Consider the following 21,723-nt stretch of genomic DNA (forward strand, 5'->3'; position numbering starts at 1 on the left):
TATGGGCTAATTTTAGCACAAAAGAATTTACAGTTGTTTGTAATATACTTTACTTTCGTTCATATTTGATTATCTTTATCATCTATCGGTGATCTGTCAGTCTGTGTAATCTGTTTATATTCCACGTATCTATCCAAAGAATATCTTTCCTTCATCAAAAGTTCTCTACGGGCAAGAAATCATTTGGTATAATTGTGGTGGCTTCTCATAGACCAGTGGTCCTCTGGATGTGGATGGGGCTGGGGGTTTGTCAGAGTTTTGTTGCCCCCACCCATCACTGCCAGGGGTCTCCCCCCGAGGCCCCTCCACTGCTCCTCCAAGCTCTTCCCGGGTGTCTCCTCCCCAGCTCTCAGTGACGCTCTCACACGACAGACATGCACACAGTAGCCAGGAGTTCTGCATTTTAATTGAGTTCTGCAATTTAATTCTTCATCTGGTGTTTTTGCACTCAGATGAAATGATTTATGACGACGTGGAGAATGGAGATGAAGGCGGCCACAGCTCTTTGGAGTACGGGTGGAGCTCCAGCGAGTTCGAGAGCTACGAGGAGCAGAGCGACTCGGAGAGCAGGAGCGGGGTCCCCCGCTCCTTCCTGCGCGGCGACCACAGGAAGCAGGCAGGTGTCCCGGCTATGTGCTGGGGGACAGCGTGCTCACACGGGTGTGTGGCCAGGACCAGAAGGGGTTGCCTCGTTCACATAGTCTTTACATGATTGTTTTCTAAGATGTTGATGTGTAGTTTGAAGAAAGCATCTGATGTTAGCAAAAGAGAAGAGGCCCTTTATCTCATACAGTACAGTCCTGGCAGGATGAGAAAATGAAATTTACATAAATGGAATCCCTCAACAGGCCCCGAACGAGCTCCCTGTCCTGAGCATTCAGGAAGTAAGGAGGCATTCCCTGGCTATCTGTGCTGTGTACACACAGCGCTGCTAGTGCGCAGCCGGCTGCATGGAGAGCCTGGCCGGTGGACACGGCGCAGCCCACTGTCCTTTACAGAATGTCGTGGTCCTCGGCGTTCTGAGCACAAACAGGAAGAGGTAAAAATAGAAGGTGTTACAGAGGATGTTACAGGACAAAGGCCCCACCCCGCTGGGCACTCTCCCCCCTCAGCGGGACAGTCCTGAGACCAGGGTCCGGTTTGAAGGAGTGGATTCCGGGCTGACGCCAGGGCCAGCGGGTGTAAGTGGGGACCAGAGCGCTGCTCACTGAGGGGCCTGGTGGCTGGTGGTGACTGGCCGCCCCCACTGCTCGTGTCGACGTTTGGGCTGTTGGTGAAAGAGGGGTTTGTACAGCCGTCCACGGTCACGTCCAAGGGGGCTCTGTGTTCTGTGTGAGGTTGACATGCAGGCCTCACGTGGACAGAGGCTGCGGCCAGTGCCTCACAATGCAATCAATAAGTCACCATGAGTCACGGCAGCCTGAGCCCCTGTAACCAATCTGGTGGGCTCCTTGCGTGGCCTCCATGTATGTGTAGCTTATAGGTCATTCTGGGCACTGGGGTTCACATGTTCTGTAATCTCATCCTGAAACTTAAGAAGGCTCTACCAACTGCTGGTGGTCAACCCAACTACCTGATACTTATGTATGTATGTATTTTTTGGCCACATGGCTTGCAGGATCTTTAGTTCCCCTGACCAGGGATCAAGCCCATGCCCCCTGCATTAGAAGTATGCTGTCTTAACCGCTGGACTGCCAGGGAAGTCCCCCAACTATTCAACATTACTAACAAGCTTTTGCAGGAACCTGGCTCTCGCCTGTCACCAGAGTCATTACAGCGGAGACTTAGCCAGGAAGTGAAGTTACAGCTATAGTTTCAATCGCAGCTGGTGACTAAGGTGACACTTGGCTTGTTCTCGCTGAGCCCAGCGTTCCAGATTTAAATGGAGGTTTTCAGTATGGTGCTGGGGCCTGATTTCAGCAGGATGGCACACCCAGTGGGGGCCTTGGAGAGCGGTTAAGAAACTCCTAACTAAATTTCATCGTCAGTGGGCCGGGGGGTTAGTGCAAACCGGCTTGGTCCAGCGATGGCCCGTGAGCTGTGAGCACGATTTCGGGGCAGAGACTCTGCCCTCCTGGCTGTCCGGGCGAACCCGTGCTCCCAGACGCACCACAGTAACATGCCAGAGGGGGTCGGGCGGCCGCGAGCGCAGAGCCCTCACGGGGGCCAGCAGGCAGCGTCCTGGGACAGGACAGGCGATGCTGTAACAAGTCCCTAGTTCCCTGGTTTAAAGAGTCATGTTTCAAAAACTGCCAAAGAAGACTGATCTCCCACACAGTCTTAGATTGGATCAGAAATTGCCCAGATGTCCTTGTCTGGGGAACATGGGCCACACTCTCTAAGGCGCAGGCCTTGGGTTGCACGTTGGAGACGTCTGTCATGATGCGAGGACAGAGTTTTGAGACCTCACCCCGCCCCGGGAGCTGCAGAGGAAGTCACGTCAGTCTGGAGACTTAAAAGTTGACGTGGCTGTTACCAAACCATGCCCCTCTCAGTGCTGAACTCAAGTTTCTTCTGCTTTGGTGCTGACATACAGGAATAATTTTATATGTATTTCTACATTTTGGGTCACTTTAAATCCACTAAAATGTAGACGCATGCTGGTGCCCAGATTTTTCTGTGCGTTTACTTGCTCTGGTTCAGCACAGAGGAGTCTCCATCCTGGCTCACCTGGAGTCTGCCCTCTGCTGACATGTTTTACTCACTCGTGTGTTTATTTCCCGAAAGCCGGAGGGCTAGGACGGGGGGCCCGGGGCAGGAGGACGTTGGTGCGTGAACGTCACCCACCAGATGCGGCTCAAGTCCTCTCAATGTAAGACTGCCTGAAAGCGCCGGGAAGAGCGTGTTGTGAAAAGCTTGTGTCTCTTTGTGCTGTAGCTCTCCCATGACCTAACCCGCTTAAAGGAGCACTATGAGAGAAAGATGAGAGAGTTGATGGCAAACACGGTGGGCGCGGTAGAGATTCAGCAGCTAAAGCACAAACATGAACTGAAGGTGTGTGGTTCCCGCTGGAAATGCTTCTGCAGAAGCAGACTGTTGTTTAATGAGCAAGCTCACATCTGAGCTGCGGCGGTTCTCAGGGTGCGGTCCAGGGAACCCCAGGGCCATCCAGGCAGTGGATGGTTCCTGTCATTTCCGGGACCTCCTTTGCCTCTGTCCTGCCTGGCTTGTGCCACACCTGCTGGGACGAGGGATCCTCCGACTCCACGCCAGACTCGAGGCAGGTTCCCCCATGTGCAAACCAATGCACTTTTTTTGTTGTTTTGGAAAACATAGTAATTTATCATCAAATGTTACTAGCTAAGATAAAGTTAAATAGTTTTGTTGTTTATAAAATTAATATTTAAAAAATATTCAACATTTTTTCTCAATTTCAACTCCTTAGACAATAAATACAGACAAATGCACCAGGTGAGCCGAAGCCCTTGGGGCTGCTTGGTGACTTTGTAAGCGTGAAGGGCTCCTGAGACCGCAGAGCTGAGAACTGCCGGCTTGAATGTCGTGGCGTCTGCTGTCTGAGATGGTTTTTAAAAGAGCACTGTCAAGTAACTTCACTTCAGCTGGATTTGCCATCCTTCTGATGTCTGTCGTTTGTTCAGGTGTTGAAGGGCACTTGCCTGAGGCAGGTGTTCATTCAGAAACATCCCTGTAAATGCCACCGCTGTGCTCCACAACTTTCAACTCAGGAGCAAAGCCCCCGGAATCATAGCATCTCCTTTGGCTCGGCATCGGGCTGGTCCCTGGGCAGGAAACAGGTGGCAGCCCCGGGGATAGTCGGAGGCCGTTGGGGGTTTCCGGGCAGCACAGGGCAGTGTGTGAGGGAGACTGGCTCAGCAAAGAGATGGACACACTCAGGAAAGGACAGTGGGAAGTGCCGTGAGCGGCAGAGTGGGGCGACTTGTCCTATGCAGGGGAGCGGGGCCCGGCGTGTGGCTGGTGGCTGTGGGGCCCCAGTCAGCTGTTCCCTCCCCACGGACCCCGGCATCTGTGTGGCTTCACTCGGAGGGAGTGTGGATGGAGCCGGTCTGTAGGCCGTGTCTGGCAGGAGGAGGGAGGATCCAGGGAGACTGTGGGGAAGGAGCTAAGGGGAGGCGCCTGGCAGCTGAGCAGTCGGGTGCACCTGCAGGGTGTGGGCACTGTGGAGAAGGGGGTGGCCGGATGCTGTCCACGGTGGTCTCCGGACGCGGCCAAGTTTGGTTAAAGGGGTGCAGGAGCGGAGGCAGAAGTGGCTTGGCCGTGTTTGACCTGGCAAAGGTGGGTGGTGGTGGGGTACAGGACATTGGGGTTGGGGTTGGCCAGACAGCGTGACCTGGGCTTGGTTTCCGTCGAGTTGGCTGGGAGGCCAGGTGCGCATCAGGGAGGCCGGCTAAGGCGCAGGGACAGAGGGGAATTGTAGAGTCACTTTGGGCTGCAGTTACGCGTGTCCAGCGCCAGACTGGCGGCCCCACGAGTGGGTAACCTGCAGGGGCATGGCTCTTGCATCTGGGATGCACACTTGGGCTGAATTGCTGGGTCAGCCGAGCCTCAGCCCCCAAGAGCCCCTTGGCCGGCGGCACTTTGGACAAATGCACAACCAGGCGGTGGCCCTGGAGGCCTGGCACTGGGAGGCCCTGGCCACAGCCACAGGGGGTGAGCTGGCAGGTGTTGAACAGCCACCGCCCCCCGGGGAGGATCACAGGAGGACGGGTAGGGAGGCACCGTAGACGGACTAAAGGGGTTTGTGTCGTAAGAGGCCATCTGGATTTTCTCTAAACAATCAATCACTTGGTGCCGGATGGCCAGTACCACCAAGGTTAGCTTCTAAAGGGTAAGAAAAGTGGATAAAACGCAAGGCACATGGCTGGGCGCTTTGGACACTGGTGGCCAGTCTAAGTACTGTGCCGGGACCTGCCCCCGGGAACCAGAGTGAGCATGCTCCCCTGTGGTGGGAGGTGGGCTCTGCCGGTCCTTCCTGTGGGCTGGCCGTCTCTCTGTCCACATCCTGGCAGGTATTCCCGCAGGCATAGTGGGTCCTGGGAGTCGTCAGTATAAAGAGCCTGTGAGCCACTGGGCTGGCCGGGGGTGGTCTCCAGCTGGCGGCTCCCCTGTATCCTGCAATCTGCCCTTTAACCTCGGGCAAACCCCCTGACGTCCGTGCCCTCAGTTTCTCCACACCCAGGCTTCTCCAAGGCTCTTGGCAAGTGTTTGTAATAAAAACGAAGGTCAACTTTTAAATACAGAAGGACACATTTTAAAAACTATGCTAAGAAAGGGCTCTTTTTTTAAGTCTCTTTTTCCTTTTTTTTTTTTATAATTTTATTTTATTTTTAAACTTTACATAATTGTATTAGTTTTGCCAAATATCAAAATGAATCCGCCACAGGTCCAGTGAAACCAAAATAGCCCCAAATCACCTCCCCATCCCCCCCACACAACAGCCAAGAAAGCTCTCCCAGATCAAAAAGCCAATTTCAGATGTTTCAAGACCAGACTACTTGACAGTATTCTTTTAAAATGGATTAAGAGCAACAAGGAGTTTTCACCGAGCCGCCCCCCTCACCCAGACCCCCTTCCCTGCAGATGCAGAAACTGGTGCGGGCCGCGCGAGAGGGCACCAAGGATGGGCTGGAGAAGACAAAGGCTGCCGTGAAGCGGGGACGCTCCTTCATCAGGACCAAATCCTTCATCTCTGCGGGTGCGTTTCCTTACTGGGTCCCCTCCGGGTGGGCACGGGGTGGGGGAACTCTCTCCCCGCAGCAGAAAGTGGGGGCATTCTCCCAGGTGGTAGATTTCGCCACCTCCCAACCGGCTTCTCCCAGCAGTCGGGTGATGGGGGTCCCTCACTCTCGCTCCCGGAGCCCCTGGGTTCTCAGCATGGTCATTCATCACAGAACATGATCACAGGGATTCGTTCACTGTGCTGGGACCCCTGGGCGTGTTTCCTGCCCCTTCCGGACTGCGGCGGAGCAGAGAGGCTCGGATCAGGATCCTGTGTGCTGTTTTTTTTAAAGCTCCTCACAGTTTTCTGAATTAGATAATCTCAGTATTACCTGAAAATTCCCATGCTTTTCTGGTTTCTAGCCATTCTGTGGATTCTTTAGCTTACTTAGCTGCATCTAAGTTCTTAGAAATGAATTTAGTTTTGGTCTAAAATTTTTGATCTGGGGGGAGTTGTGCTTTTTCAGAGTTCTAATGAGAAAGGCAGAAAGTCAGGAGGTTACTGAGTCTCCCTTCGTTTTTGTCTGTGGAGTGTTGGTTCTGAGTAACTCAGAATTGCCTTTATTTGCTTCTGATTTTGGTTATGTTATAGATTTAGAAACTGAAATATGTGTTTCTACTCTGCCTTCTAGGTGTTCAAATGACACCTCTGCCTTTTTGAAGTTAGATTTCAAGTACCAAAAACTTAAAATATCGACAAACTCTGTGTTCCCCTTGTAGGAGGGGCTATTTTCTGGGTTTGTTAAAGCTTCACTTGACTCATCGCTGGGTGGGAAGGCCGCTTGGGGCCGAGGTGTCTGCCAAGGGCGCCCCTCTGACGGCAGCTTTACTGCCCTGCAGTGTTATAAACGCCCCATTTCAACATCAGACTAGCATGCTCTGTCTTCCTTTAAGACCACAGATCCTGTCTTGAAGAGGAGCAGAACGTGTTCATCGACGTGGACTGCAAGCACCCCGAAGCCATCCTCACCCCGATGCCGGAAGGCTTGTCTCAGCAGCAGGTAGGGCGTGGGGCGGGGCTGGCACGGCAGGGCTGCGCTGACCTTTCCGTCCGCCTGGCCTCTGGCCTCGCTGTCCTTAAATACGTTAGGTGTCCCCGCTGTGTGATTGTGAGCACGCGTGGAAGGTCTGCTTCTTTGTGAGACTCACTTATGCTCGTTCATGTTGATGGCCAAGAGACCAGGTGTGAGTGTGTGAAGCGTCTATGCAATGGTGAGGTTAGAATACAGATTTCCAGTAACTCATGAACTTAGCCAAATGTAAACGAATTCTTAATCTCTGAACATCGGTAGCAGAGGGGAAAAAACTCAGTGGTTTCCATTTGACTATGTTTGGGTGAAAGGAGAGGAAGGCATGGGGGGCGAGGGCATACCCGAGAGCCAGGGGCCTTCGGGAGAAGGGATGCTGGTCCTGGGGGGATGTAATTTGAGTCTTCCCACGTGGGCTGCATGTTGCAGTTCATGGACGCTGAGAGAGATGACCGACAACGTAGGTAGATGACAAAGCTGGACAGACGTAAGTGGGCAGGTAGGTGATGGTCGATATAAATGCACGCATCGTACACGTGACACGCACTCATGCGTATGGCGTGCAGACCATGAAAACCCTCCGCGGTCAGCTCAGAGTCCGACAGGAAAGATGGCGAGCTGCCGCGAGGAGACAGTCAGCGACCGTCAGGGTGAGGGCGGGGCCGAGGCGAGCGGACTTGCGATCGGGAGGCCGTGCGTGAGTGCGTGAGGAGGCCTTGCGTGAGTGCGTGAGGAGGCTGTGTGCAGGGAGGCGCGTAGGGAAGGCATTCGTGAGGAGGGCTTGCGTGAAAAGGGGAGGGCTAGGAGGCCGTGCGTGAGGAAGGCAGCCCCGGGACAACGCCCCGTCAGCCGTGCATGGATCTTGGGAGGCCTGAAGTCTGGGGACAGGCACCGGGCGTGCTGTCCACATGCCAGGGTTGACTGAGGGGTGTCCTAACCTGCGGGGGCCCTGCAATCGGGGCAGATTTGGGGTTTCATCTTTATTTTCCAGTTGTTTTGATACCAATTCCAGGCCCTTTGACCTGATACATCAGAGTCATCTCAGCACTTAAGCAGAGTATTTAACACCTGGGTTCAGTTCAGTTCAGTCACTCAGTCATGTCTGACTCTGTGACCCTATGAACCACAGCACGCCAGGCTTCCCTGTCCACCAACTCCCGGACCACCCAAACCCATGTCCATTGAGTCGGTGATGCCATCCAACCATCTCATCCTCTGTCGTCCCCTTCCCCTCCTGCCCTCAATCTTTCCCAGCATCAGGGTCTTTTCAAATGAGTCAGCTCTTCACATCAGGTGGCCAAAGTATTGGAGTTTCAGCTTCAACATCAGTCCTTCCAATGAACACCCAGGACTGATCTCCTTTAGGATGGACTGGTTGGATCTCCTCGCAGTCCAAGGGACTCTCAAGAGTCTTCTCAACACCACAGTTCAAAAGCATCAATTCTTCGGCACTCAGCTTTCTTTATAGTCCAACTCTCACATCCATACATGACCACTGGAAAAACCATAGCCTTGACTAGACGGACCTTTGTTGACAAAATAACGTCTCTGCTTTTGAATATGCTGTCTAGGTTGGTTATAACTTTCCTTCCAAGAAGTAAGTGTCTTTTAATTTCATGGCTGCAGTCACCATCTGCTGTGTTAGATCCCCCAAATTCCCAGATATTCTGACTCCAGACTTGAGACATTGTCTGGAACTCTGAATCTGACCCTCTATAGTTTGGGGGGAGGATCCAGAGCGAGGGGTCTGTGGGCTCATAGACACATCTGTGTGTACTTTGAAGCATCCGCCCTTTAAACATGTCACTTTGTTCCTCAGGTGTCCCTCAGGGTTGATTTTTGCCTCCATCTCGTGAAGGAGCAGCCCCTCCTGTGAGGAAAGGAGTCACGCTGACGCAGCCAGGGGCGGCTCCTGCCACCAGGTGGCGCCGTGGTTCCTGGGACGAGCCTCCCACTGCGCAGCTGGGGGCGGGGAAGAGAAACCTTGCTGTGCTTTTTACGCTCTACTTCCCGTATACTGGCAAAACCAACTTTCCAAACTGGGTGTCAGCTGGACAGAAGTGCCAAGCGTCGTCCTGGTCTCCAGCAGGCACCTTGGGGCCAGAAGCTTGTGCTTGCGTGCCCTCGGGTCGTGGGAACAAACCCCAAAGTGATGTCACTACTTCAAGTGCAGGCCTCAGATCTGAGGGAGTGGGGGCTGCTCCTGAAACGACCTTGGTGATTCACTCCCTGTGCTTCTAGCCTTGGAGGCTTTGAATGGCCTCAGAACAAAACAGATCTATACTTCCACCTTCCAAGGGCTTTTAAAAAAAACTTTGGAATAATGATTTTAGATAAGTGTTGCTAATACCATTTTTGGGGGGAAGACTGGAAAGTTTTTTTTTTTTTCTGAACTTAATATGTACACGAAGTATACATTAACCCCGTGTAGCTCCATGCTGGGCATGCAGAACACACACAGTCAGTTTATTCTTGTTGTATGAGTGAATGAAATTGCTATTAATGCCATGATTTTGCTGTGTTGCTCGAGTTGTGGTTTATAATCTGTTGTTTTTAAAAAACAACAGAATTGTAGTGATGGGGAAGTATGTCTTATGCCATCATGGTAGATCGTTAACATAATATATTTTAAGGCCTTGGGAGGTTTCACTTACGTACTGTTTTGAACACGGAGAAACTTCATCAATAAGCCTCAACAGAAGTTAAATCTGTTTGCTGTTTTCCGAGGCAGTTTTTAACCATTGTGTTTTCAAACTCCCAACAGGTCGTAAGAAGGTACATTCTGGGCTCGATCGTTGACAGCGAGAAAAACTATGTGGATGCTCTTAAGAGGATATTGGAGGTACCCAAATATCACGCTGTTTTGTCTTTTATGAATTATAAAATACTCAAATTTGCAAAGTTCTTAAAAGACTCTGAGAGTTGTGTCTATGCATTGACATCAAGAGTCATGCGGTTTATTTGGACACACATGTAATTATAAGGGCGAGCTTCTCTGTGTTCCTTGTTGAACCTGAGAAAAGCCTGGGCCGTGCTTGTTGGTCTCCGCCTCAGCAATATGAGAAGCCGCTGTGGGAGATGGAGCCCAAGGTGCTGAGCGAGAGGAAGCTGAGGACCGTCTTCTTCCGGGTCAAGGAGGTGCTGCAGTGCCACTGCCTGCTCCAGATCGCGCTGGCTGGCCGCGTGGCTGAGTGGGACTCAGTGGAGATGATCGGAGACGTCTTCGTGGCCTCGGTAACGGGGCTGGTGCACGAGGAGGGTCTGCAGGGCTCCCTTGAGCTCCAGGGCCCCCTCCCTTCTTCCTCGGGTGGGTCTCCTGTTGATGCAAGCCCGGCTGACCCTGGCTGACCCCGGACGGACACCGCGGACCTCCTGTTGAAGCCGGTCTGCGGTCAGGAGGCTCTGTGCACCTACCTGTGTGCACCTGGGGAAGGATGTGGAGACATCCAGAGGCTCAGGTGCCCCGATCTGTCTCAGACCACACAGTGGCATCTCCATGGGACGGTCAGGTCAGGAACCCAGGACATCCGCACACTGAGGCGCCCGACCTTCTGTCCACAGAGTGCCGGTCAGCAGCAGTTTAAAGGAGGATGTCTGTACTTGTCATCTTTATATGACTATAGTCAGGAACTTTCTTAACTGACAGCCAAACTGCCACGGCTTTGAGCTAGGAAGCACTGAAGTGCCCTGGGGTCAGCAGAGTAAGAGCCACAGGCTCCTAACAAGTCTGCTTAAAGAAAAAAAAATCACACTTAGTCATAATGAAGTTTAGTCCCTGAAAAGAGCACAGTGACGGAGAGGTTGTTGTTCATGCAGGTTTCGGTCTTTCATCCTAAGCTTGGCAGGGAGGCAGTGAACCCTCCATTATTTTCATTTCTCGATTTTCTCTTGTATTACAGTTTTCTAAATCCATGGTGCTGGATGCTTATAGTGAATATGTGAATAATTTCAGCACAGCTGTGGCAATCCTTAAGAAAACGTGTGCTACAAAACCTGCTTTCCTTGAATTTTTAAAGGTAAACACTTGAAAATTTTTTTGTGTTTTTTAACATCCTTTTGGCCACCTGATGCAAAGAGCTGACTCACTGGAAAAGACCCTGATGCTGGGAAAGATTGAGGGCAGGAGGAGAAGGGGACGACAGAGGATGAGATGGTTGGATGGCATCACCGACTCGATGGACATGGGTTTGGGTGGACTCCGGGAGTTGGTGATGGACAGGGAGGCCTGGTGTGCTGCGGTTCATGGGGTCGCAAAAAGTCGGAAACCACTGAGTGACTGGACTGAACTGAACTGATAACAGGTTCGATGCCTAGTACTTTGTAGTGAGATTTTACCAAATTTCCCCTCTAAACGTATAATGTTATTTATTGTAATGATTTTAGCACCAATGGGGCCCTCGGTATTGGATCAGTACCAGAAATAAAGATGAATTTTTAGTGGTAAAGTAGCTTCTTGAAAACCAACTTTGTTTGGACATCCTTAGAAGGATGTAGCCAGATGGGTCTAGGCAGAGAGTGGAGACCAGACCCCAGACCCAGGGGCCGGCTGCCTGCTGCTGGTGACCTCAGGGTCAGGCTCTGGGATCTGGTTGGAGGGCCCCTTGGTCTCCAGGGCAGGCAGGGAGCAGATCCTCTGAAGATGAGCCCCACAGTGCTGGAGGGGCTCCAGGGTCTGCCCCTCCTCTGACCCCGGGGTGCACCCCACCCTGCTGGGAGTGGCTGCAGGAAGCCGTGGAGGTCCCTGGTGGGCGCTGCGGGTGGTGTGCGCTCCTCCCCGGGGCTGCGTCCTGCGGGCGGGTGGGTAGGGGGGCGGCGTGGTCTGAGCCGGGGTGACGGGCCTTGTCCCCGCAGCAGTGTCAGGAGTCCAGCCCTGACCGCGTCACGCTGCACAGCCTGATGACGAAGCCCATCCAGAGGTTCCCGCAGTTCATCCTGCTGCTCCAGGTGAGGCTCCCTCTGCCCCTCTGGGTCCTCGTGTGCATGGCAGGCTCCCAGCCCCGGTCCATCCTCCCGGGTGGCTTATGTCAGGGCGGGCCTGGGGCGGGGCGGTGGGACGGGGTAGGGAGGGCAGTCTTCGAGGTCGCCAAGGTGACAGCGCCCGGCTCGTAGACGGCCCTCTCCGAACCTGACTCAGAGTCTGGAGCTGGGCACCTAGGTGCAGGAGGTGACCGCACTGTGCCCCCACAGGGCCCTCCCTGTGCCCCCCAGGCAGACGGCACTCAAAGCCCAGTACTAGGACACACACCTGGGAAGGAGATCCCAAGCGTCTGTGGGTCCCCTTGCCACGCTCTCACTGAGACCTGCAGCCTGACCGTTAGCAGGGCAGAAGTTTCTGAGGTCCCGGCGAGCCGGCCATGGGGTCCTTCCCTGGAAATGCAATCTTGTTTCCCTTCCCACCCCCGATTAATGAGTCAATTTTGTGTTTGCAAAAGGAGCTTCGAATGTTCAGCCAAAGCATGATTCACTGAGTTGGTTGTCCTTTCCCAGGGCTTATTTTATTCCCCAGAAGCAGCAGTGCCAGAACCCTCCTCCCCCCAGCCCATGCTGGAGCCACGCGATGAGGGGGCGGGTGTGCCTGGTGACCATCTGCCCCCCACCCGGCCTCACGTGTCAGCTTCCCCCTGCCTTGTGTTTCCTGAAGGACATGCTGAAGAACACACCCCGGGGACACCCCGACCGGCTGCCCCTCCAGATGGCGCTGACGGAGCTCGAGACGCTAGCGGAGAAGCTGAACGAGAGGAAGAGAGACGCAGACCAGCGCTGTGAAATCAAACAGATAGCAAAAGCCATCAACGAGCGGTACCTGAACAAGGTGGACGCTTTTCCTCTCTGTAGGCTGTTTCCGCTTGTGCTAATGAGCTGTGGCTCTCTGAGCCACTTATTATTAATCCCCCGGGACCTTGGTGGCGAGTCTCTCTGGGCCCAGAGCTGCTGACCAAGGTCCAAGGAGAGCCTCTAGGTCACAGACCCTGGAAAGTGCACACAAGGCCCATGTGGTCCGAGCACTTTTCCTGGAAAGCGGCTCCTAGGCTGACCAGGTCCTCAGATGGACCCAGGGCCCAGGGAGGGTTAAGAGTCACTCTTCTAGCTGAATTTTACTTTCAAAATGCAGCGTTCCCTCTTAGTCCTGCTTGAAGCATGGACGTTCACAGACACATAGGCAGTCACACGTGGTCTTACCTGTCCTGTCCATGCAGGACCAAGCTACATATGTCATGAAGAAGGGACGCAGAACAGCTTTGTGTTTACAAGGTCGTGTTCCTGCCACGATAATCCGGTTTCACGTAGGCTGTGCCATTTTTATTTGAAGCTCTTGTTCACAGGAAGCAGTTACTGGATACGAGCCGTGTTGAAGAATTATGTATAATAGTCTCTGTTGCTAAAAGTCACCTTTGTTTCTGTCAGCAGGAGTCCTTTCCTACCGGATACTGACACCTAATAATTTAACTGAAAGCACTTTATGATCATACATTTTAAGCTCAGGTTTTCTCTGAGTCTCCAAAGGGTTTGTATAGGAATTTTTATAAGCAGAAAGTAGCGTTCACAGATGTTCTCAGGAGGGTTCGTGTTGTTTAAAGTCCTGCTTCCCCATGGTACCAGAATGTGTGGGAACCCAGGGCAGCCGGCGTGCTCTGAGGGCGGTGTCACTGATGGATGGGTCAGTGACATGCAGCTTCATCCCCGTGAGGTTGGCTAGCCGGGGTGGGTGTCTGGCCCAGGGATTCCTGGTTTCCTGCCAGGCTAAAGCGCTAAAATAAGTCTGCCTCTGGCATGAGTTAAGTCATTTTACCAGTGAATATTAAGCACCTTTCCTTTGGAAACCAAGAGTGTCTTATTTGGCTCAGACAAGTAAAACATGGCCAACCACGAGCAGTCAGGATGTTATGTCACTATGATATCCTTCGGGAGAAATAAAAGCAGAGAATAAAGACTCCCACAGACTTTCCAGGTCGAGACGGTGTCTTGAGTAAAGGAAAGGTGGGGGTGACCGTCCCTGAAGACGAGTGTGTATTCTGAGGAGTCATTGGAAGAGAAGGGTTGCAGTGAATGACACGGGAAAATAAGTGAGCCTTCTGTGGCTGAGTCAGCATATCTTAGCTGGAGAAACTGCTCGAGGAAGGAAGTTAGATTCCTGCCACTGTTTAGATTCATTTTAAAAAATTGCAAGACTTCTCTGGTGGTCCAGTGGTTGAGATCCCGCCTTCTAATGTGGGTGGAGTGGGTTCAATCCCTGGTCAGGGAGAGAAGATCCCACATGCCGCAGGGTACAGCCAAACGTTAAATAAATCAGTTAAAAAAGAGAATAGCATGGTTTTAAGGGAAAAGAAAAATGTTTTTTAAAAGAGCCACTTTCTGAGCTCTGTGCTATACATACACAAAGTGTGGCTGGAAACAGGGTTTCTCTGTAAAGAAAAGAGGATCTATAAAACTTGGACACTATCTGCTCATGTCTCTCATGAGGCTTCTTTCTCATCTTTTCTCTTTTCCTTGATGGACTGTGAATACCTAGCTCCTAAGCAGCGGCAGTCGCTACCTCATCCGCTCTGACGACGTGATAGAGACCGTCTACAACGACCGGGGGGAGATCATGAAAACCAAGGAACGCCGGCTCTTCATGCTGAACGACGTGCTCATGTGCGCCACGGTCAGCACCCGGTGAGTGGACGGCCGGGGTCAGCCCATGCAAGCTCTGTGGGCACGGGTGGAGCGGGTGGCGTGTCCCCTTCCCACAGACACTGTGGACAGAGCTCACCTGGTGAGCATGTCGGGTGGGTCTCCGTGGCGTCTCCCGGGAAGAGAAGCCTGGAGACATGTCCCCGTGGTTTTTGCTGAAAACAGGGCTCCCAGTTCTCGCAGCGCCTCGCACGACAGCGGCGCGGTGACGTCGGGCCAGAGGTACCTACTAAAGTGGAGTGTCCCGCTTGGGCAGGCGGAGGTGGTCGAGTACGGTGGCAGCGAGGGTGCGGCAGAGGGCGGCCGCTGTCCCACGGGCCCAGCGCCCGAGAGCCTGCTGGCAGCCAGCACCAAGCCCCGTGAGTGACGCTTCCAGGGCTGAGGCGGGAGGTGTGGGTGGCGCGGTTCTTACGGGGGACGTGGGGGGAGCGTGGACACACGCCAGCTGGCGGCTCTTCTCTGAGTGGTCCCCTTTCCGGGTTGAGAGTGGGGGCCTGCCCTTGGGATGTCATCACATCCTGAACTGTGCCCCCCACCAGAAGCCAGGATAGGGCCCTGCTCTCTGCAGAGGGCATGTCGTGTGGCTGCAGAGAGTCCCAGCGGGCGTGGGCTGGGCTGTGGGCTCAGGTCTCTGCCCCGTGTCTTTCCGTCTCCATGGGGGTCATGCCTGCCTGTGCCCCTCACAGAGGACTCGGGGAAGGGCCCGGCACTGGGTGGTGCTCAGCAGTCCTGCACATGGTGACTGTTAGGAAAGGGTCTGCAGACCCTAGAATTTGAACTTGGTGTCATAGTGGTAGTCATTACTTTCATCTTCTGCTTTTTTTTTTTTTTTTTTTTAGTCTAAGTTAAAACCCGGCTAAATTGTACTCACTGGCCTCAGCCCCTGAATTGTGGAGTACTTAAAGTACAGTGAAGGGGGACGTCCCATCAATTGTTTTGAAAGGTGTAGCTTTTCCGAGTGAGCACGCACGTTCACTTGGGCCTAGGGGGACAGGAAACAGTGCCTGCTGGGTCCCCACTAACGTGGGGCCTGCTCACTGCTTGCTCTTCTTCTTCGCCTGATGCTAAGAGTCACGCGTCTGGTGACCTCCTTGAGGAGTGAGCTCCGTGAGCATGTGCTCCTAGACTCCTGAATTGCTGATGAAAACTCATGGTGCTGTTTAAACAGTGTGCGTACCGTCTCAAGTAATAGCCAGAATACCAGACTTTATCACAGGTTTTCCTAAGGAGGGACCAGCTGAGGAGTAGGGGGGAGCAAGGGAGAAATAGTCTCCAAATTGACTCGATTACTAACATTTTCACTTAATAAAGAGCAACATGAAGATGTGAAAGTTCTTAAAAATTTAGTTAAATGACTTGGAAGGATAGCAGATCCTATTACGTCTTGTTTTTGTGAACAAAAATAATGTTTCCGTGCCTATTACCATGGAAGCAAGCCCAAGATGTGTTTGTGATCACGATCACCTCATTGTGTTAGATCTCCAGGGATGCCTTCGATCCATGAAATAGATGGTGTTTTCCTGGGAACACTGCGTTCTCTTGTTCATCTTCTAATTTATGGTTCACATTGAGCCAGCTTAGAATAGGAGTCAAGTCAGCAGGTTAAAAAGCAAAACGCAGGATGACTTGATTTTTAAAGTATTACAAGCAAAAACCCAGGCTAGGTTCACTGCTGCACTTGAGCCCTCGATGATACCAGGAACTTCCCACCTGCCCCAGCAAATCAGGCACGCAGTTCTCACTGTCCATCAGGAGACGGTGCGTCACTTTGCAGACAACACCTTTGCTTTCATTCTGAATTTAGGGTTGTCCAGCTGCTCAGCTCTGGCCTTACAACGGCAGTCCTGCCAAGTCTTTAATAGGACCGAGACCACTGAGTGGCCCCCAGATAGACCCTGGGACCGAGAAGTTGCCATGGAGATGGGCCCCTAGATCCATCCCCATCCAATGGGCCTCTTCCTCTTACGGTTTCAATTACACACATGGTTGGACGCTGGAGAACAAAGCCTAAGGTCGGAAAAGGAAAACACCTTTTCGTTGCTGATAAGGTAGTAAAATACTTCCTCTTGGAACAGAGGCGAGCAGGGTGACCCTGACTGCTGATGCTGAGGGAATGCCGGCCTCTCGGGGAGAAAGGTTAACCCTCGTGTCCTCAGCGGGCCTGTGTGACGTGTGGGTGGTGACGGCGGGCCTCTGACTGCAGGAGAAAGGTTAACCCTCGTGTCCTCAGTGGGCTTGTGTGACGCGTGGGTGGTGACAGCGGGCCTCTTGACTTCAGGAGAAAGATTAACCCATGTGTCCTCAGCGGGTCCGAGTCACGCGTGGGTGGTGGCGGCGGGCCCCTGACTGCAGGAGAAAGGTTAACCCGCGTGTCCTCAGCAGGCTTGTGTGACACGTGGGTGGTGGTGGAGGGCCCCTGACTGCAGGAGAAAGGTTAACCCGCATGTCCTCAGCGGGTCCGAGTCACGTGTGGGTGGTGGCGGCGGGCCCCTGACTGCAGGAGAAAGGTTAACCCGCGTGTCCTCAGCAGGCCCGTGTCACGCGCCGGTGGTGACGGCAGGCCTGTCTGCGGTTTCCGGGTGGGGAGACTCCAGGTGGGGGGGGCAGGCATGGTCTCGACCCAGGTGTCCCAGGGATGGGAGACAGAGCCGCCACCCGTTTAATAGTCTTGGTTCTGTGTTAGATGTGCTACTTTTTTAAGCATTTATTAATTTTTAAGATTACGGTACTCTCACACAGCACAGTTCACCCATTTTAAGTGCACGGTGAACAGACGGTGAGGGGGTCAGGGTGTGCCGGATGCCGAGCCTGGAGTGGGGGTCCATGTTGACTTGGGGTCCTCCGCACACAGATGCAGGCAGCACTGTGGGCCCGGATATTCACCTGGGATTAGTGTGGGAACCTCTGTGGTTTCCCCAACTGTGGAGTGAGTCTAATTTTTAGCTCTGAGCTATGAAAGGTGAGTGGGGGAGTAAATGGTCTTTAAAAGGCCCTCTCGGTTAGAACTAAAGTCTGCTGATTCTGTAAGTGTGGGCAGACGGAACTCAGCTCCGGGACAGAGCGTGATGCTGTCCGGCGCTCACGAGACGCTGAAGATGGTCCAGGTGTTCGCCCCACGGCAGCAGCAATGAGGGATCTGCCAGGTGAACCTGGAGAGAGGGCGGGTCCTGCGGGGCGGGCAGTGAGCTGCCCCTGTGGGCGGGGTCCGGCCCTCGACCCCAGTGCCAGGCTGAGTGCTGGGGTCCCTCCGGCGGGTCTGGGCAGCTGGGAGCCTCCCGTCCGCGAGCCGCTCGCTGGCCGGCCTGCCTCGGTCGTGCCGGAGTTTTCACAGAACAGCTGCAGCGCCCTCGCTGATGTCTCTCCTGATGCTCCCGCGCTTCTCATCCCAAGTTATTTTGAGAAGCTGAGTTAGAAACCCTGCTCCCCGATGTTCACGTGACTGTTGTGCTGTTTGAATGACTCTTTTCTGAAGTTGAGCGCTGCAGGCTGGGCTGCTGTCGAGTGGTGGGGACAGCGTAGGCCTCCCTGCCTGGCAGCCACAGCTGTGGGAGGAGGGCCCTGCAGAGCCGGGATGGAAGGCGCCTCCGCCCCGCGCCCTGCCTGTCCTCGGGGGGTGCCACGTGCGGCCTCAAGCTTTCTGCTAGGTGTGGAGCCTTGCAAGCCAGAAGCTCTCGGTTGGTTTAAGTTCAGGAACTTATTTTGCAAAATTCTGTGCCCACCATGTCTTAGTTTTACTCTGCTCCATGCTATTGCGGGAGGCGGGTTTATAAGGAAATAAATTTCCCTTATGGCAAAAATAAGGTGACATTGGATTTTTCATCTAGGATTCTCGTAACCTCAGTTCAGTTTCCACAAGTGGCCCCTAGACCACCCTCAATTTGCAAGAAATTGTGCCAGGTGGGCACCGTGGCAGGTGTTGAGGGGCTGGTCCACAACATGGGCGCTTGGGGGGCCTTTGGGGCAGGGGGTGAGCTGTCAGGCCCTCAGAGACGTGTACACAAGAGGGGGAAGGCGTTGCCACCCGGCCGCTGGCCCATCCTGAGGACAGGTTCCTGAAACCTTTCAGCAGGCGGGAGCAGTTGTGCAAATTCTGATGCATGTCATTTTGGGAAAATCACTCCCATTGATTTCTATGTAGTTACTTAATGCTCACGATTGGCAGTGAAAACCAGAGGCATGGCTGGGCCTCTGTCCCAAGGGGAGATGCGCTTGGGCTCGGGTACGGCCGTGGCTGTGGGCAGAGGGGCTCTGCGGGGCACCGGCAGCCACGTGCGGTGCCCCCGTCCGGGAGCGGGCACAGACCATGGAGACCTGCGGTGGATTGGGGTGATATGCACGTCAGGAGCTGGGAGCGCCCCCACCATCCCTGCTGGCGTCTGTCTGCGACTTCCTTGTTGCCCGGTTCCCCCAGCCTGGAGAGCCCTGGTCCTGGAGGCCCCTGGCACCCGGTGTGTGCTGGGAGCCTGGGGTGATGTAGGACCCTCGGGTGCACAGCTGCCGTCGGCCATGTCCGCTGGGCCCCGGCCCAAGCTCCTGGGGGTTTCTGGGCACAGTCACTGCGTCCTTGGCCACAGGGACTCCACTTGGCTTTCCAACCCTGAGATTTCAAGCCTGTTGCAGTTTCCATGGAGACAGGCTTGGTGAGAAGCTGTCGGTTTCCCAGGAGCCCTGAGGTCTGGGTGGGGCCACGCTGGTCAGTGTTGCTGCATCCACGTGATTTCCTGCTTTGTGAGGATGCTCTTGTGGTTCTGACCCGTCACCATCCAGCACCAGGTGCAGGGAACTTTATGCTGTTAGAGCTTTTCTGGAAAGTCTCAGATTACTTGAAAATGAAAGGTCAGAAACAGAAAGCATCTCCTTACATAGAAACATTCACCTTTAAAAAATTCTGGGTGAGCTTGACTCAGTTCTTGAGTCTCCTTCCTCGAGCCTTGGCAGGAACATGCTGAGATTTGTGCACTTTAATTTTTTAGTATCATTTGGCTGCGCCGAGTCTTAGCTGCCGCACTTGGGATCTTCCGTTGCAGCCTGTGGGATCTAGTTCCCTGACCAGGGGTGGGACCAGGGCCCCCTGCCTCCAGAGCCGCTGGAGCACCAGGGCAGTCCTCAGCGTGCGCCTTTTATCGCCTGTGTTGCAGACCGAGTCTACGTGGGGCCGGGGCAGCTGTATCAAGACCTGCAAAACTTGCTGCATGACTTCAGCGTCATCGGTCACATCACTCAGCTGGTTGGAAACCTCAAAGGAAACTATCAGGTGACAGCCGAACCTTGGGTTCAAATTCTGTTTTAGTCTCTAAACCATCGTCAGCATGGCTGCCACCACCCAGAAGGGAGGACTGGAGTTACTCCAAGCTTTGATCTGACTGTCGATGTCTCCTGTTTCTGAGGAGCTGAAGCCTTCCAGTGTAACCATCTTCGCCTTGAGGCTGACTCGAGCCTCAGTTCTCTTAGAAACGTCCTGGCACCGTGTGACCCTCCTCCCAAGGGGCCTTTTTCCTGACGTGAGAAGTGTCACTGGTCTCCCTGGGTCTTTCACTTCATGGCATCGCTTTTCTCCTCTCCCTCGGTTTGGTGCTGTCTTACTAACACTTTTGTGCGCTTGTGCGTCTCCTCCTAGAACCTGAACCCGTTGGTGGCCCAGGACTGGATGTCTGGCTTACAGAGGCTGATTCTGAAGAAGGAAGAAGAGATCCGTGCGGCCGACTGCTGTCGCGTGCAGTTGCAGCTCCCGGGGAAGCAGGACAAGTTAGTGGGCCTCAGCGGGCAGCCTGCAAGCTCGGGCCTCTGTCCCAACCTGCTCATCTTCGCGGTTCAGGGACCGTATCCTACAGGCAGGCCCCGGGACTGGATTTCACGTGTTGGAGCCCACTTGCGGAGTGAACGGCCTTCCCTTCTCCCTGCAGGTCCGGCCGGCCGACTTTCTTCACCGCCGTGTTCAACACCTTCACTCCCGCCATCAAGGAGTCCTGGATCAACAGCCTGCAGATGGCCAAGCTCGCCCTGGGTAAGACGGGTTGAGGTCAGCTGATGAAATGAGGGGTGGCATGCGTTCCTCTTATGATGGGTGCACGCCCGGGAGGGTAAGCCCGCGGCTGGGAAGGAAGCTTGAGAAGGGGTTTGTCAGGTCACCCGCAAGAACGTCCTCACCTCTGTCCGTTCTCTCTGGTGGCTGCAGAGGAGGAGAACCACCTGGGCTGGTTTTGCGTGGAGGACGACGGGAACCAGATCAGGAAGGAGAGACACCCACTCCTCCTGGGACACATGCCCGTGACAGTGGCCAAGCAGCAGGAGTTCAAGGTGGGGCCTGGGCAGCCTTGGGTGTGGCCTCTGGTCTGGCGTGTGTAGAGATCCTGCAGAATTGGGGTGCTTCAGGCCAGAGCCTGCTCGTTTCGGCCGCTGCCCTGCCCTCCTCCCAGGCCCCTCGCATGGCAGCTGGGCTCCCACGTGGGTCATAGTTGGGGCCCTCTGCCGGCCTGGGGTGTGGGGCCCACTCTTTACTGAAGCAAACCCATCTCCAGGTGGCCTTGTACTGGTGTGCCTGTGCTGTGCACTCAGGCACTATGACCAGTGACTGCTGTGAGCTCTGAGACACGTGGTTGTATCTTTCTTTAAGAGACATGTTACTATTTCCCATGTGGTCTCTGGCCGACACTCAGACCTGGAGCTTCCTCGGTTTACGGGGACTCCTGCAGTGGCAGAGCCCGCTCCCTAGGAGAGGCATGGGCCTGTCGATGTGGCCTCCCCCGTGGGGATGCAGCCCCCGGGCACACTGAGGTGTTTGCTTCTAAAAATGAAATCTCTACAACTCATACATCCATCTTTTCCTCTCTTAGTCTTTGTCATTTCCGTGGCTTATGTCAGACATTGTTATCTGTTAAAAGACTTGCCTTCCAGCCTCCTCTGTGTCCCATTTTAAATTTGAGTCTTTGATTGTATTCCCCTTTAGATTGAATGTGCTGTTTATAATCCTGAGCCGTACCTGAATAACGAGAATCAGTCAGACTCATTTTCCGTGGCTCACGGTTTCCTGTGGGTAAGACGCCTTTGTTTGTTTTTAATTCAGGTTTGTGAAGAATCCATATCCACAATTAATGAGATGAAAAAATGGCAGGGCCGTCTCGTAGATTGCTGTTACTGGTCAGTGCGCGATAAACATGGAAGTCCCGGATGAGAAAAGGACAATCCTAGAGTGAAATGTTTCTCTTTTTTCTTTTTCCAATAAAACTTCTCCAGATTAATTTCAGTCCAAAGACAACTAACTTAAATAATAGAAGTATTTAAATGTTTTTTTTTTCCTTTCAACTGGGGCAGTTCTCACCCCTTT

The 21,723-nt window shown here is 53.6% G+C and overlaps 1 protein-coding gene across 5 annotated transcripts in view; it reads left to right on the forward strand.

The window, feature by feature from the left end:
• ARHGEF10 (Rho guanine nucleotide exchange factor 10) overlaps nucleotides 1–21,723 on the forward strand; it is a 61,925-nt gene that overhangs the window by 23,627 nt on the left and 16,575 nt on the right. For 3 of the 5 annotated variants that reach the window (XM_061404040.1, XM_061404044.1, XM_061404043.1), the window contains exons 8-23: nucleotides 453–616; nucleotides 2,878–2,994; nucleotides 5,560–5,674; nucleotides 6,592–6,698; nucleotides 9,490–9,567; nucleotides 9,780–9,959; nucleotides 10,625–10,741; nucleotides 11,577–11,669; nucleotides 12,367–12,537; nucleotides 14,236–14,381; nucleotides 14,565–14,758; nucleotides 19,538–19,653; nucleotides 20,017–20,144; nucleotides 20,303–20,403; nucleotides 20,575–20,696; nucleotides 21,346–21,432. In XM_061404040.1, coding sequence (XP_061260024.1) covers nucleotides 453–616; nucleotides 2,878–2,994; nucleotides 5,560–5,674; nucleotides 6,592–6,698; nucleotides 9,490–9,567; nucleotides 9,780–9,959; nucleotides 10,625–10,741; nucleotides 11,577–11,669; nucleotides 12,367–12,537; nucleotides 14,236–14,381; nucleotides 14,565–14,758; nucleotides 19,538–19,653; nucleotides 20,017–20,144; nucleotides 20,303–20,403; nucleotides 20,575–20,696; nucleotides 21,346–21,432 — 2,036 coding nt within the window. The remainder of the gene's footprint in view (nucleotides 1–452; nucleotides 617–2,877; nucleotides 2,995–5,559; nucleotides 5,675–6,591; nucleotides 6,699–9,489; nucleotides 9,568–9,779; nucleotides 9,960–10,624; nucleotides 10,742–11,576; nucleotides 11,670–12,366; nucleotides 12,538–14,235; nucleotides 14,382–14,564; nucleotides 14,759–19,537; nucleotides 19,654–20,016; nucleotides 20,145–20,302; nucleotides 20,404–20,574; nucleotides 20,697–21,345; nucleotides 21,433–21,723) is intronic. The other 2 variants (XM_061404041.1, XM_061404042.1) reach the window with 2 other exon arrangements.

Source organism: Bos javanicus, chromosome 27 (genome assembly GCF_032452875.1).
Source record: "Bos javanicus breed banteng chromosome 27, ARS-OSU_banteng_1.0, whole genome shotgun sequence".
Lineage (NCBI taxonomy): Eukaryota > Metazoa > Chordata > Mammalia > Artiodactyla > Bovidae > Bos > Bos javanicus.